At 40.0% G+C, this 14,155-nt stretch overlaps 1 protein-coding gene across 6 annotated transcripts in view; it reads right to left on the reverse strand.

The window, feature by feature from the left end:
• PMS1 (PMS1 homolog 1, mismatch repair system component) overlaps positions 1-14,155 on the reverse strand; it is a 116,906-nt gene that overhangs the window by 29,218 nt on the left and 73,533 nt on the right. For 5 of the 6 annotated variants that reach the window (XM_064373242.1, XM_064373239.1, XM_064373240.1 and 2 more), the window contains one exon: positions 3,279-3,395. The exons of the other annotated variant lie outside the window; for it this stretch is intronic. In XM_064373242.1, coding sequence (XP_064229312.1) covers positions 3,279-3,395 — 117 coding nt within the window. The remainder of the gene's footprint in view (positions 1-3,278; positions 3,396-14,155) is intronic. 6 annotated transcript variants of the gene reach the window in all.

Genomic DNA, 14,155 nt, shown 5'->3' on the forward strand with positions numbered 1-14,155 from the left:
GAAAAACAGAAATTATCAAAATGATAATGGATGGAAGTATATAACGTGGGGCTGAGAGAGAAATGAGTTTTCAGACTCAAAAGATCCACATCAAGTGCTCCGCACAATAAACAAATAAAAGACACACACTTAGACACATCCTTGTAAGGATGAAGAAAAGATCCTAAGAACTTTCAAATAGAAGAGAACTTACCACATAGAAAAAAAAGTGGAATGCATTGTTTCCCATTAGCAAAAATGGATAGTAAAAAAATACTCAAGACCTCAAAAATTAATTTCAATCTAACTCTATGTCTGTCTAACTATCAACAAGAAAAAGTGCAAGATGAAATCATTCTCAGGAATGAAATTTTTTATTTATTTATATTTTAAATTTGTTGATTTTGAGACAGGGTCTGTTTCTGGCCCAGGCTGGAGTGCAGTGGCATGATCATAGCTCACTGCAACCGTGAACTTTTGGGCTAAAGGGATCCTCCCACATCAGCTTCCCAAGTAGCTGCGACAACAGACATGTACTACCACATCTGACTAATTTTTTTTTTTTTTTGAGACAGAGTCTTGCTCGGTTGCACAGCCTGGAGTGCAGTGGCAGGATCTCAGCTCACTGCAACCTCCACCTCCCGGGTTCAAGAGATTCTCCTGCCTCAGCCACCCGAGTAGTTGGGATTACAGACACCCACTACCACGCCTGGCTAATTTTTGTATTTTTAGTAGAGATGGGGTTTCACCATGTTGGCCAGGCTGGTCTTAAACTTCTGACCTCAAGTGAACTGCCTGCCTTGGCCTCCCAAAGTGCCAAGATTACAGGCGTGAGCCACCACACCTGGCCAATTTTTGTTTTGTTTTGTTTTTTAGAGATAGGGTCTTACTATGTTGCCCAGACTGGTCTTAAGCTTCTGGCCTCAACTGCCTCAGCCTCCAAAATGTTGGGACAGGTGTGAGCCACCATGTCCAGCCAAAAACATGAAAATTTATCTCTCATGTCCCCTCTTTCTGTGGAAGATAAAGATGTGCCCCAGAAAAACGAGCATGGGGCCGGTGTAGGAGGTCACGCCTGTAATCCCAGCACTTTGGGAGGTGGGGGTGGTGGACCACTTGAGTTGAGGAGTTCAAGACCAGCCTGGGCAACATGGTAAAACCCTGTCTCTATTAAAAATACAAAAATTAGCTGGGCATTGTGGCATGTGCCTGTAGTCCCAGCTACTCAGGAGCTAAGGCAGGAGAATTGCTTGAACCTTCAGCCTGAGCGACAAAGTGAGACTCCATCTCAAAAAAAAAAAAAAGAAAAATGAATATGGGTGTCAAGAAAGAGGAAGGCATGACATACCAAAAATAATGGAACCAAGCATTATTCCTATAAAAAGAAATCTGAAGATAAGAGTTATGTAGAAGGCCTAAGATATGATCCAAATAAGAAATAAGTGGGGTCTAAGAACAATGACTTCAAAAAGATGTAATGAAATGGATCACCAACTGCAGCTGGGATGACTAAAAGAGTTGGATTTTATTGCTAACATGATGAAAAAAACTTTTTCATTAAAAAAAAAAAAACTTTTGAAAACCCCAGAAAAAGTGAAAAACTATGTAAGACAGTCCATTTTTAAAGCAAAGAAAAAATAAATTCTGAGCAATGATGGCAGTACAAGAACAGAGAGTCCATTTAATCAGGGCTCTAGGAATATTCTCACTTGTATGGCATAAGAGATATAACACTAGCTCTTTAGAGGTAAAATGTAATCTTACTACAACATTGGCCTTTTAATGAAGATTGTTTCATAGTCCATATAAGTTTTCAACTTTTAGAATCAATCTTGAGACAGAAGATAGAAGACTTAAAAAATAGCTACATGAGCAAACATGAGGCTAGGTGTGGTGACTCATGACTATAATCTCAGCACTTTGTGAGGCCGAGGCAGGCAGATCACCTGAGGCCAGGGGATTGAGACCAGCCTGGGCAACATGGTGAAATCCCCATCTCCACTAAAAATATAAAAATTAGCTGGATGGGGTGGCACACCCTTGTAATCCCAACTACTAGGGAGGCTGAGAAATGAGAATCACCTGAACCCAGGAGGTGGAGGCTGCAGTGAGCTAAGATCCTGCCACTGCACTCCAGTCTGGGTGACAGAGTAAGAATCTGTCTCAAAAAAAAAAAAAAAAAAAACAGAAACCACAAAACCAAAAAATATATATATATATATAATATATATATATAATTAAGCTTGATAATATAAAACTATTGCTGATATGATTGAAAGAGGAAGGAGTACGAGGAAAAGTTTGAGTTAATAACTTCATCTAGTATTAGGGAGTAAAAAAGCACTGTCTAAAACTGATAGATCAAGAAAAAGTTGGCTGGAAGTGGTGACTCACGCCTGTAATCCTAGTACTTTGGGAGGCCAAGGCGGGGTGGATCATGAGGTCAGGAGTTCAAGACCAGCCTGGCCAACGTGGTGAAACCCTGCCTCTACTAAAAATACAAAAATTAGCTGGGCATGGTGGCAGGTGCCTGTAATCCCAGTTACTTGGGAGGCTGAAGCAGGAGAACAGTTTGAACCTGGAAGGCAAAGGTTGCAGTGAGCCGAGATCACGCCATTGCACTCCAGCCAGGGTGACAGGGTAAGACTCTGTCTCAAAAACAAAAGAAAAAGTTTAAGTACATATTTGGAATGGGAAAGGGGGAAAAAACGGTTCTTTTTCCCTTTTTTTTTTTTTTTTTTTTGAGATAGAATCTCACTCTGTCACCCAGGCTGGACTGCAATGGCACAGTCTCGGCTCACTGCAACCTCTGCCTCCTGGGTTCAAGTGATTCTCCTCCTTCAGCCTCCCAAGTAGGTGGAATTACAGGCATGTGCCACCACCCCTGGCTAAGTTTTGTATTTTTAGTAGAGACAGGGTTTCACCATGTTGGCCAGGCTGGTCTTGAAGTCCTGACCTCAGGTGATTCCCCCACCTTGGCCTTCCAAAGTGCTACAATTATAGGTGTGACCTACTGCATCTAGTCAACTATTTTTCTTTTATAATAGAAAGTAAACAGAAAAGATTACAAATTGAACATAATTTTTTTGAAAATCAATGTAAGCAACAAACAGAAAAGATAAAAAGGGAAGCAGGGGAAAGAGGTTTAACAGAAGCTCCATATTTTCTTTTTACCTTACACACATATTTGATTAAAATGTTAAAGGACTAACTTTTGTCACTGCAATTGCCCCAAAGGGAAATATGTAAACAGCTTCATTAGTAAATCCGAATTATCAGAGAACATCTTTGCTGTATACCTGAGAGTCTTCAGAGTGGTACTCAAAGGATTCCATATTGTTCATAACAGAAGTCCCCAGAACTGACATGAGAGCCATCTTGTGACCTGATACTCTGGTTTTCTGCCAAATAACTGCCTAAGGACAGAAATGATACAGACAACTTTTAACACAATTTAGATTTATTAAACTCAAGAACTCAGTATTTTACTCCTACATTTGGGCATTCATCCTCAACTTAAAATTTCAGTATCACTTAGATTCACGAGCTATGAGATCTGACAGAAGAAACTTGGGTTCTGAATTTTAGAAGCTGTATATGTTGCAGTGTACAATCTAACTTCCCTTTATCTTGGTTTCCTCCTCTTCACAAGATTTCTCAGAGTTGTTGGAAGATAAAAATCCATACATAGACAAGCACATACATATATGCCTGTGCCCAGTAAAAAACTGTTTCATTAAATATTGATTGTCTCTCCACAGCTAATCCTCACATTCAAATATAGACTTCTGTGTATATTTAAAAACAAATTGCTGCTCCAAGTAAAGTATTACTATTTTATTGAGGATGGGCAGCTGTGCTATAGGACAGTCAAACAGGTATAAAAATTTTGAAAAAAGCATTCTTAATTAAATAATAATTTAAAATTACCTTTGTACCTTTTATATAGATAATTCACAAAACGTTAACTGAATCTCATAAACATAAAAGCTGAATAATGATGTTGGAATTTTTTCACTGTATGTATGTTGGAGATTAGAGAGAAAAAATAGGTCTGGTGCAGTGACTCACGCCTGTAATCCCAGCACTTTGGGAGGCTGAGGCAAGCAGATCACTTGAGATCAGGAGTTTGAGACCTGCCCGGCCAACATGATGAAACCCTGTCTCTACTAAAAATACTAAAAATTAACCAGTCATGGTGGCACGCCCCTATGATCCCAGCTATTCAGGAGGATGAAGCAGGAGAACCGTTTGAACTGGGGAGGCAGAGGTTGCAGTGAGGCAAGATTGTGCCATTGCACTCCAGCCTGGGTAACAGAGAGAGACTCTGTCTTAAAAAAATAAACACATACACACACGCACATACACACACACACACACACACACACACGTATATATAAAAAATACTTCGCATCTGAAAAATGTGAGCCCTTTTAAATTATCAGGCCCAGAGAGGAATTAAAATGAGAACCATTTCCACCTCGAGCTAAGTATTTACTGAAACTGACTGCTATTGCCACAAGTAGCCATTGACTTAACAATGCCACAAACCAGACACCATAACCCATATCCTACAGCTCAATGATGTAAAGCTAATTACTAATCAACATTATTTCTGTAAACTAGAAGAAAATCCCTGACAGACAACTCTATCAGCCCACTTCTTGTCTCCCTTTTTGCTTTTAAAAACCTGCTTGTAATAAAAGCCTAATGGAGCACTCCCCAAGGCAATTTGGAAGTGTCTGAGGCAGCTGTCCTCAGCACTGGTCCAAACAAACTGTCTATATTAATTCTGCCTCAGCTTTTTCCTTTTAGGTCAACATAGGGCAGCGTTTAAGAGAATCATGGTCCACAGAGATTAGACTAAGGTTTGGCTGTGAAGTACATAATCAGATATGATATACTGCAATTTCTTCAGTTAAACAAGGTTCGATTACAGTCAAATTCCTTGAAAAAATCATCAGTACAGGTAGAATTCAACAAATTCACTTAGCACCTCCTATGTCCTAAGGAAACTGTGCAAAGGGCTTAGGAGAAAACATCAATATCACCATTCAACGTACAGGCAGAGGAAGAAGAAGAACCTAAAAGGAGTGGTCACAGAGGCAGAAAGAGCAGCAGGAGCGTGTGGTAGACAGAATAAGGATGTTTTTGAAGAAAGCAGTCATCCTATGTCTCTAATGTCAAGCGAGTATGGTAGGAACAGAAGTGGATGGCTACATGGCAATCAAGAGTGTGAGAGCAGTTCTAGAGAAGTAAATGGAACCAATTTGGATAGTGAATATAAAAAAAGAACTTTTCTTAAACAAGTGTTTCGGAAAGTCTGGCTGGGAAGTGAAAGCAGACAGAGAAATAACTGGAGGCAGGAATATGACACATTTGACCACGAAACTAAAGACCAGGAAACTAATGGGTACACTAGCAAGTAGGTTTGTAGACTCGGTGGCTGGAGGTTGAGAAAGTTCCCCTTTGTTCTAAAATGCAGAAAGGAGGTTCTTTTGTTGAAAGCAAAATGACAGTGATATTTAAAGATTATGGAGAAAGTACACAATAGCAGAATTTTATTACTCAGTTTCATTAGCTGAAAGTCCTTTTTTCAGTGAACCAAGCTAATGAAACTGAGTAATAAAATTCTGCTTCCAATTCCATGTGTGAGGTTGCACTGTTTAGCCATTTCAAAAAACCAGTGATGTCAGCACACTCTTGGGAGAGTCTCATTGTTTCTATAGTCTAAAAGAGGCAGAAGTCTATAACAGGGAAAAAAAAGAGGAGACTGGACCAAAGGATTCTCGCCAAAGGAACTCCTTAACTATAACCAGGAATCTATGTAGGCAGGAAGTAGTGGTAATGATATTACGTCTAATAAGATGAAAGGTGAAGTAAACAGACTCATATTCTCTAATTGACATATCAGGAACAGCAGTGAAGGAATGTACTCTCCCAGACAAGGTGACAATAATCAATGACTCTGCTTGTTGATCTGTGCCATCTTCAAACCACTTTGTTTTTAGAGTCTCAAAGAGCAACCTGCTTGGGAAAGCGGAGACAGTGTAACAACTACTCAATAAGACAAATAACTCAATATTTGGTGTAACAGGAAAATCTTTTACCTATTCCTAGGGTTTCATTGATACCAATAAGAGCTGCAATTCATGAAAACCTTATTCCTTGTTAGGTACTACTGTTATAAAAACTACTGTTTATTTTCACAACCGTTTTAGGTAGGTATTATTATATCATTTTAGAGATGAGTAAACTGCAACTCAAAGAAATTGTTACATCCAAAGAAACATAAATAGTAGGTCATGGAACCAAGATCTACACTCCACTTTTCGGCTCTAAACATTCATTCCTTTTACTTTGCCAATATTTATCGTCTTTCTAGTCAATGACAATAACAACTTAGAAGCAGCTCCAGACTCTAATTGGGAATTCTCAAAAAGTAAAGGGTCTGACTGATAAATGCATTTTTTTTGTATGATTATCACCCATGGCCTTGTGATATGCTATGTAATCTCCAATTGAGTGTATTAAAGAATAAAAAACAAAATTATTTTTAACCTAGTCACATAAATAATTTGCCTTTAGAAGGAGGGCAAGGAGTACACTGGGGTTCTCAAATTGAAAAAAGCACATCAGAACAGAAAAGTCCAAAAAGATTGAAAGCTACTATCCTAGCAACTAATGTCAGAATATTTTTGAGAACACAGTTCTTGGTAACAACCTTAATCATATTATGCAGATCCTTATATCTAAGGATTTATAAATTTTCAAAAATTTGCATTCACTAGTATTCATATAGATATGCAATAATTAGTACCATAATGCACAGCAAAATAGCAGAGCTAAAAAATAATTCAGGTATTTCTCCATCCTAAATTTCAACTTTTCACTATTATTGCTTTCATAGTGACCGGTATAACAAAAAAGACATAAAGTATGTTAAGTTTAGACTAAAGCTTACTCCTTGTATATTTTAAGTTTGGCTTAAAAGTTTCTCCATACGTAGCAAAATGTAACCTAAACGCATCTGTCAATAGGCTGAAACCTACTCTTGTACCAATCACAAAGTTTCTGCCAATCACAGGCAGCCAACTGCTCAAATTGTGTTCAAATAAGGCGAACACTGAGCTGTAACCAATCCAGCTGTTTCTGTACCTCACTTCCATTTTCTGTCCATCATTTTCGGGTTTTTTTTTTTGGTCCAGAAATATCATCTGACCATGAGGCAGCCCTGGCCTTGCTCTGAACTTAGGCTGGTTATGGGGGCTGCCTGATTTGTGAATTGTTCTTTGCTCACTTAAACACTGTTAAATTTATATCTCAAGTTTTTCTTGTAACAAGTACATGAAATCGAATTACAAAAATAAATTGTATACAATTTTAAATTTAAGGTATAGGTTCAATGTGTATATTGTACTTCTAAACAAAATATTATGGTATGTTTTGTTAATTACATTTAAAGGCCAATAAAGTAGACTATTGAAATTCAGAATTGCTCCAGGAAATGGGATATAGAGTCACCATAAGCATATTTTAATCCCTTAATTTTGTCTGATACTATAACGTAAAATACTTTGGTTAAATTAAAATTTGTAAAGTAACTAATTTTGAGTTTGTTCAATAAATACTTATTATCCATTTTGTTCCAGATTCCATACTAAAATCTGGGAATATAAAGATAAAAGGATGAGGTCTCAGCTCTAAAAGAGCTAACAACATACAAAGAAATCAAAATCTTAAAATAATTATAATACATTATAAAAACTACTATTACAGCACACTGGGAGCATCACAGAAGAAACCTAAGTCAGTTGCACAGAGAAGCCTTACGGCAATGAGACTTGACAGGAGTTTGTCTCTAAGACAAATCCCAAGAAGCACATTCCTGACAAATAGAACAGTACATGCCAAAGCATGAATATATAGCAAGCATGCCTTGCTAGAGATGAAGGTAGACAGAAAGGAGCTAAAATATGAATGACTTGACACATCATGCAAAAGAGTTTATAATTTCTCTTACATGCAATGCAGAGTCACCGGATAAATCTAATTGGGAAAATACCATTATTAGAGATGGATATAAGAAAAAAATATTTGGCAAGAATAATTTAGTGAGAACTGAAACTATAGCAATGTGATTTTTATAAAATGTGATCATAAGGCCAGGCATGGTAGCTTGCGCCTGTAATCCTAGCACTTTGGGAGGCAGAGGCAGGTGGGTCAGTTGAGGTCAGGAGTTCAAGATCAGCCAACATGGTGAAACCCCATCTCTACTAAAAATACAAAAATTAGCTGGGCATGGTGGCACATGCCTGTAATCCCAGCTACTCGGTATGCTGAGGCAGGAGAATCGCTTGAACCCAGGAGGTGGAGGCTGCAGTGAGTCAAGATCGAGCCACTGCACTCCAACCCGGGCAACAGAGAGAGACTCTTTCTCGAAAAAAAAAAAAAAAAAACGTGATTGTATTCCTCCAACTCAGAGACTCTCAACTTTTAAGGAAGACATGCAAAACTGAAAGTTCACATTTAAAAAATATTCCCATAGATGACCTGAAGACTATGTGTACTTACTTCCTAGTATACTAGATATCATGCTACTGCTTTCTCTTCCTCTTCCAAAAGTTCAGTGGAATGCAAGTCAGTGAAAGTGACATTCACAGGATTATTCCCTTAGGGGTAGGGGTGTGTGTGTGTGTGTGTGTGTGTGTGTGTTTAAAGATAAACCATAAGCAAACTTTGGTACTTTACTAATATTAATACACTATGGCTGACAATCACTGGGCTGGGTTAACAGAACCACCACACTGGTAGGAAGAAAACAGAAAACAGGGACAGACTAAAGGATACAAAACAGGCTTGATGAGTTACTGCGTGTGGAGAGAGAATAAAAAGAGAAGAATCAGGACCCGATCCAAGATGGCTGGTTAGGAGGAGCTCGGGATTACAGGTCCGAGTGAAAGTGCAGAGGGTGAGTGGACGCTGTATTTCCAGACAGATTTTTACTGCCCACAGACCAGGAGATTCACAGGTGCAGGAGCCCCATGGGTTGCCAGCGCGGCTGTTTTGGCCAGTACGGCTGTTTGGCCTGCGCCCTGGTGCAGAGGTTCCCAGTGCAGAGTGAGCGAGACTGCATTCCCTCTTAGCCAGCAAGGGGAGCTGAAACGGGGAGCCAGGCCAGGAGATTCCCGGGCAGAAAAGCGCCACGAATCTCAGAGCCGCGGTTTCAGCCGGCGCAGAGCAAAAGAGACGGTGTCCCCTCTTAGCCAGCAAGGGGAGCTGAAACAGGGAGCCAGGCCAGGAGATTCCCAGGCAAAAAAGCGCAATGAATCTCAGAGCCGCGGTTTCAGCTGGCGCAGCGGCTCCCGGTTCAGAGTAAACAAAACAGCATCCCCTTTTAGCCAGCAAGGGGAGCTGAAGCAGGGAGCCAGGCCAGGAGATTCCCAAGCAAAAAAGCACCACGAATCTCAGAGCCGTGGTTTCAGCCGGCGCAGGGGGTCGCCGCACGGGAAATCACACAGATCCCGGCGCCTATTCAACAGGTGACCAGGTCACCTAGTAGAGAGCCGACTGTTCAACTAAAAAACAAAAGGCTCTGAGGCAGGGAGCCAGGTGACCAGGCCTGGTTGGTTCCACACCCACAAAAACAAAAACAAAAAAACAGCAATTGGAAACGCTCTGGGTTGAGACGTTTACGGCAAGCACAACTGAACCCGGGACAGTCCAGCTCTGTGGAGGAGGGGCGTCCGCCATTACGGAGGCACCCTGCAGTTCCCGAGGCAATCTGTCATCGCCAAGGCAACGCGCCATTACAGAGAGAGTCCGTCACTACGGGCCAACATAGCGGAAGCCAACATAGCGGAAGCAGTTCTAACTACACCCATATAAACAGGACTGCAGGGAAGCTCACACGGAAGCTGGGCGGAGCCCACAGCAGCTCAGCAAAGCCTCTGCAGGCTGAGTGTGACTAGGCTGCCACCTTGTGGGCAGGGAAAACGGCAGCAGCACAGTGGAAACTCATAAAGCCCTAACTCCCTGGGACAGAACACCTGGAGGAAAAAAAGGGGGTTTATGAGTTCTGCTGCTACAGACTTAAACTTACCAAAATCAGAAAATCAGCAACTACAAAGTTGACAGGTGGATAAATCCACAAAGATGGGAAGAAACCAGCGCAAAAAGGATGAAAACACCTGAAATCAGAACACCTCTCCTCCTACAAGGGATCAAACTCCTCACCAGCAAGGGAACAAGACTGGAAGGAGAATGAGTGTGATAAAATGACAGAATCAGCTTTCAGAAAGTGGATAATAAGAAACTTCCGTGAGCTAAAATAACATGTTCTAACCCAATGCAAAGAAACTAAGAACATTGAAAAAAGACTTGACGAAATGCTAACGAGAATGGACAACTTACAGAGGAATATGAGTGAATTGATGGAACTGAAAAACACAACAAGAGAACTTCGCGAAGCATGCACAAGTTTCAACAGCCGAATTGACCAAGCAGAAGAAAGGATATCAGAGGTCGAAGATCAACTCAATGAAATAAAACGAGAAGGCACGATTAGAGAAAACAGGGTAAAAAGGAATGAACAAAGTCAACAAGAAATATACTATGTGAAAAGACCTAATCTACATTTGATAGGTGTACCCGAATGTGATGAAGAGAATGCATCCAAGCTGGAAAATACTCTTCAGGATATTATCCAGGAAAACTTCCCCAACCTAGCAAGGCAGGCCAATATTCAAGTCCAAATACAGAGAACACCACAAAGATATTCCTCTAGAAGAGCAACCCCAAGGCACATAATCGTCAGATTCACCAGGGTTGAAATGAAGTAGAAAATACTAAGGGCAGCCAGAGAGAAAGGTCGGTTTACCCATAAAGGGAAGCCCATCAGACTCACAGCAGATCTCTCAGCAGAAACCCTACAAGCCAGAAGAGAGTGGGGGCCGATATTAAACATCCTTAAAGAAAAAAACTTTCAACCCAGAATTTCATATCCAGCCAAACTAAGCTTCATAAGTGAAGGAAAAATAAAATCCTTTGTGAACAAGCAAGTACTCAGAGATTTCATCACCACCAGACCAGCTTTACAAGAGCTCCTGAAAGAGGCACTACACATAGAAAAGAACAACCAGTATCACCCACTCCAAAAACACACGAAATGGTAAAGAGCAGCAACACAATGAAGAATCTGCATCAACCAAAGGGCAAAACAGCTGGCTAGCATCAAAATGACAGGATCAAATTCACACATAACAATATTAACCCTAAACGTAAATGGACTAAATGCCCCAATCAAAAGACACAGACTGGCAAATTGGATAAAAAGCCAAAACCCATCAGTGTGCTGTATACAGGAAACCCATCTCACATGCAAGGATACACAAAGGCTCAAAATAAAGGGATGGAGGAAGATTTACCAAGCAAATGGAGAGCAAAAAAAAGCAGGAGTTGCAGTTCTCATCTCTGATAAAATAGACTTTAAAGAACAAAGATCAAAAGAGACAAAGAAGGACATTACATAATGGTAAAAGGATCAATGCAACAAGAAGAGGTAATGATCCTAAATATATATGCACCTAACACAGGAGCACCCAGATACATAAGGCAAGTTCTTAAAGACTTACAAAGAGACTTAGACTCCCACACAATAATAGTGGGAGACTTCAACACACCATTGTCAATATTAGACAGATCAACGAGACAGAAAATTAACAAAGATATCCAGGACTTGAACTCGGACCTGGAACAAGCAAACCTAATAGACATTTACAGAACTCTCCACTCCAAATCCACAGAATATACATTCTTCTTAGCACCACATCACACCTACTCTAAAATTGACCACATAATTGGAAGTAAATCACTCCTCAGCAAATGCAAAAGAACGGAAACCATAACAAACAGTCTCTTAGACCAGAGTGCAATCAAGTTAGAACTAAGAATTCAGAAACCAACCCAGAACCACACAGCTTCATGGAAACTGAACAACTTTCTCTTGAATGTTGACTGGATAAACAATGAAATGAACGTAGAAATAAAGATGTTCTTCAAAACCAACGAGAACGAAGACACCACATACCAGAATCTCTGGGACACATTTAAAGCAGTCTCTAGAGGAAAATATATAGCAATAAGTGCCCACATGAGAAGAAAGGAGAGATCTAAAATTGACATCCTATTGTCAAAACTGAAAGAGCTAGAGAAACAAGATAAAAAAAACAATTCAAAACCTAGCAGAAGACAAGAAATAACTAAGATCAGAGCAGAAGTAAAGGAGATAGAGACACGAAAAGCCCTTCAAAAAATCAATAAATCCAGGAGCTGGTTTTTTGAAAAGATCAACAAAATAGACAGACCACTAGCCAGACTAATAAAAAAGAAAAGAGAGAATAACCAAATAGATGCAATAAAAAATGATAAAGGGGATATCACCACAGATTACACAGAAATTCAAACCATTATCAGAGATTATTACAAACAACTCTATGCACATAAACTAGAAGACCTGGAGGAAATGGATAAATTCCTGGACAGTTGCCTCCTCCCAAGCCTAAACCAGGAAGAAGTCGAAACCCTCAATAGACCAATAACAAGGTCTGAAGTCGAGGCAGCAATTAAGAGCCTACCACCCAAAAAAAAGCCCACGTCCAGATGGGTTCACAGCCGAATTCTACCAGACATACAAAGAGGAACTGGTACCATTCCTTCTGAAACTATTCCAAATAATCCAAAAAGAGGGAATCCTTCCCAAATCATTTTATGAGACCAACATCATCCTGATACCAAAACCCGGCAGGGACTCAACAAAAAAAGAAAACTACAGGCCAATATCCATGATGAACATAGATGCAAAAATCCTCAATAAAATACTGGCAAGCCAATTACAACAGCACGTCAAAAAGCTTATCCACCATGATCAAGTAGGATTCATCCCGGGGATGCAAGGCTCGTTCAATATATGCAAGTCTATAAATGTAATTCACCACATAAACAGAACCAAAGACAAAAACCACATGATTATCTCAATTGATGCAGAGAAGGCCTTCAACAAAATTCAACAGCACTTTATGCTAAAAACTCTCAATAAACTAGGTATCGACGGAACGTATCTCAAAATAATAAAAGCTATTTACGACAAACCGACAGCCAATATCATAATGAATGGGCCAAAACTGGAAGTATTACCTTTGAAATCTGGCACTAGACAAGGATGCCCTCTCTCACCACTCCTATTCAATATAGTACTGGAAGTTCTAGTCAGAGCAATCAGGCAAGAAAAAGAAATAAAGGATATTCAATTAGGAAAGGAGGAAGTCAAATTGTCTCTATTTGCAGATGACATGATTGTATATCTAGAAGACCCCATCATCTCAGCCCAAAATCTCCTGAAACTGATAAGCAACTTCAGCAAAGTCTCAGGATACAAAATCAATGTGCAAAAATCACAAGCATTCCTATACACCAATAACAGACTTAAAGAGAGCCAAATCAAGAACAAACTGCCATTCACAATTGCTACAAAGAGAATAAAATACCTAGGAATACAACTAACAAGGAACATAAAGGACCTCTTCAAGGAGAACTACAAACCACTGTTCAACGAAATAAGAGAGGACACAAACAGATGGAGAAACATTCCACGTTCATGGTTAGGAAGAATCAATATCGTGAGAATGGCCATACTGCCCAAAGTAATTTACAGATTCAATGCTATCCCCATCAAGCTACCAATGACCTTCTTCACTGAACTGGAAAAAACCACCTTAAACTTCATATGGAACCAAAAGAGAGCCCGCATAGCCAAGTCAATTCTCAGCAAAAAGAAGAAAGTGGGAGGCATCACACTACCGGACATCAAACTCTACTACAAGGCTACAGTAATCAAAACAGCATGGTACTGGTACCAGAACAGAGATATAGACCGTTGGAACAGAACAGAGGCGTCGGAGGCAACACAACATACCTACAACCATCCGATGTTTGACAAACCTGATAAAAACAAGCAATGGCGAAAGGATTCCCTGTTTAATAAGTGGTGTTGGGAAAACTGGCTAGCCATATGCAGAAAGCAGAAACTCGACCCCTTCCTGACACCTTACACTAAAATTAACTCCAGATGGATTAAAGACTTAAACATAAGACCCAACACCATAAAAACACTAGAAGG

Source organism: Aotus nancymaae, unplaced genomic scaffold (genome assembly GCF_030222135.1).
Source record: "Aotus nancymaae isolate 86718 unplaced genomic scaffold, 86718_ANA_hifiasm-v0.15.2.pri h1tg000008l, whole genome shotgun sequence".
NCBI lineage: Eukaryota > Metazoa > Chordata > Mammalia > Primates > Aotidae > Aotus > Aotus nancymaae.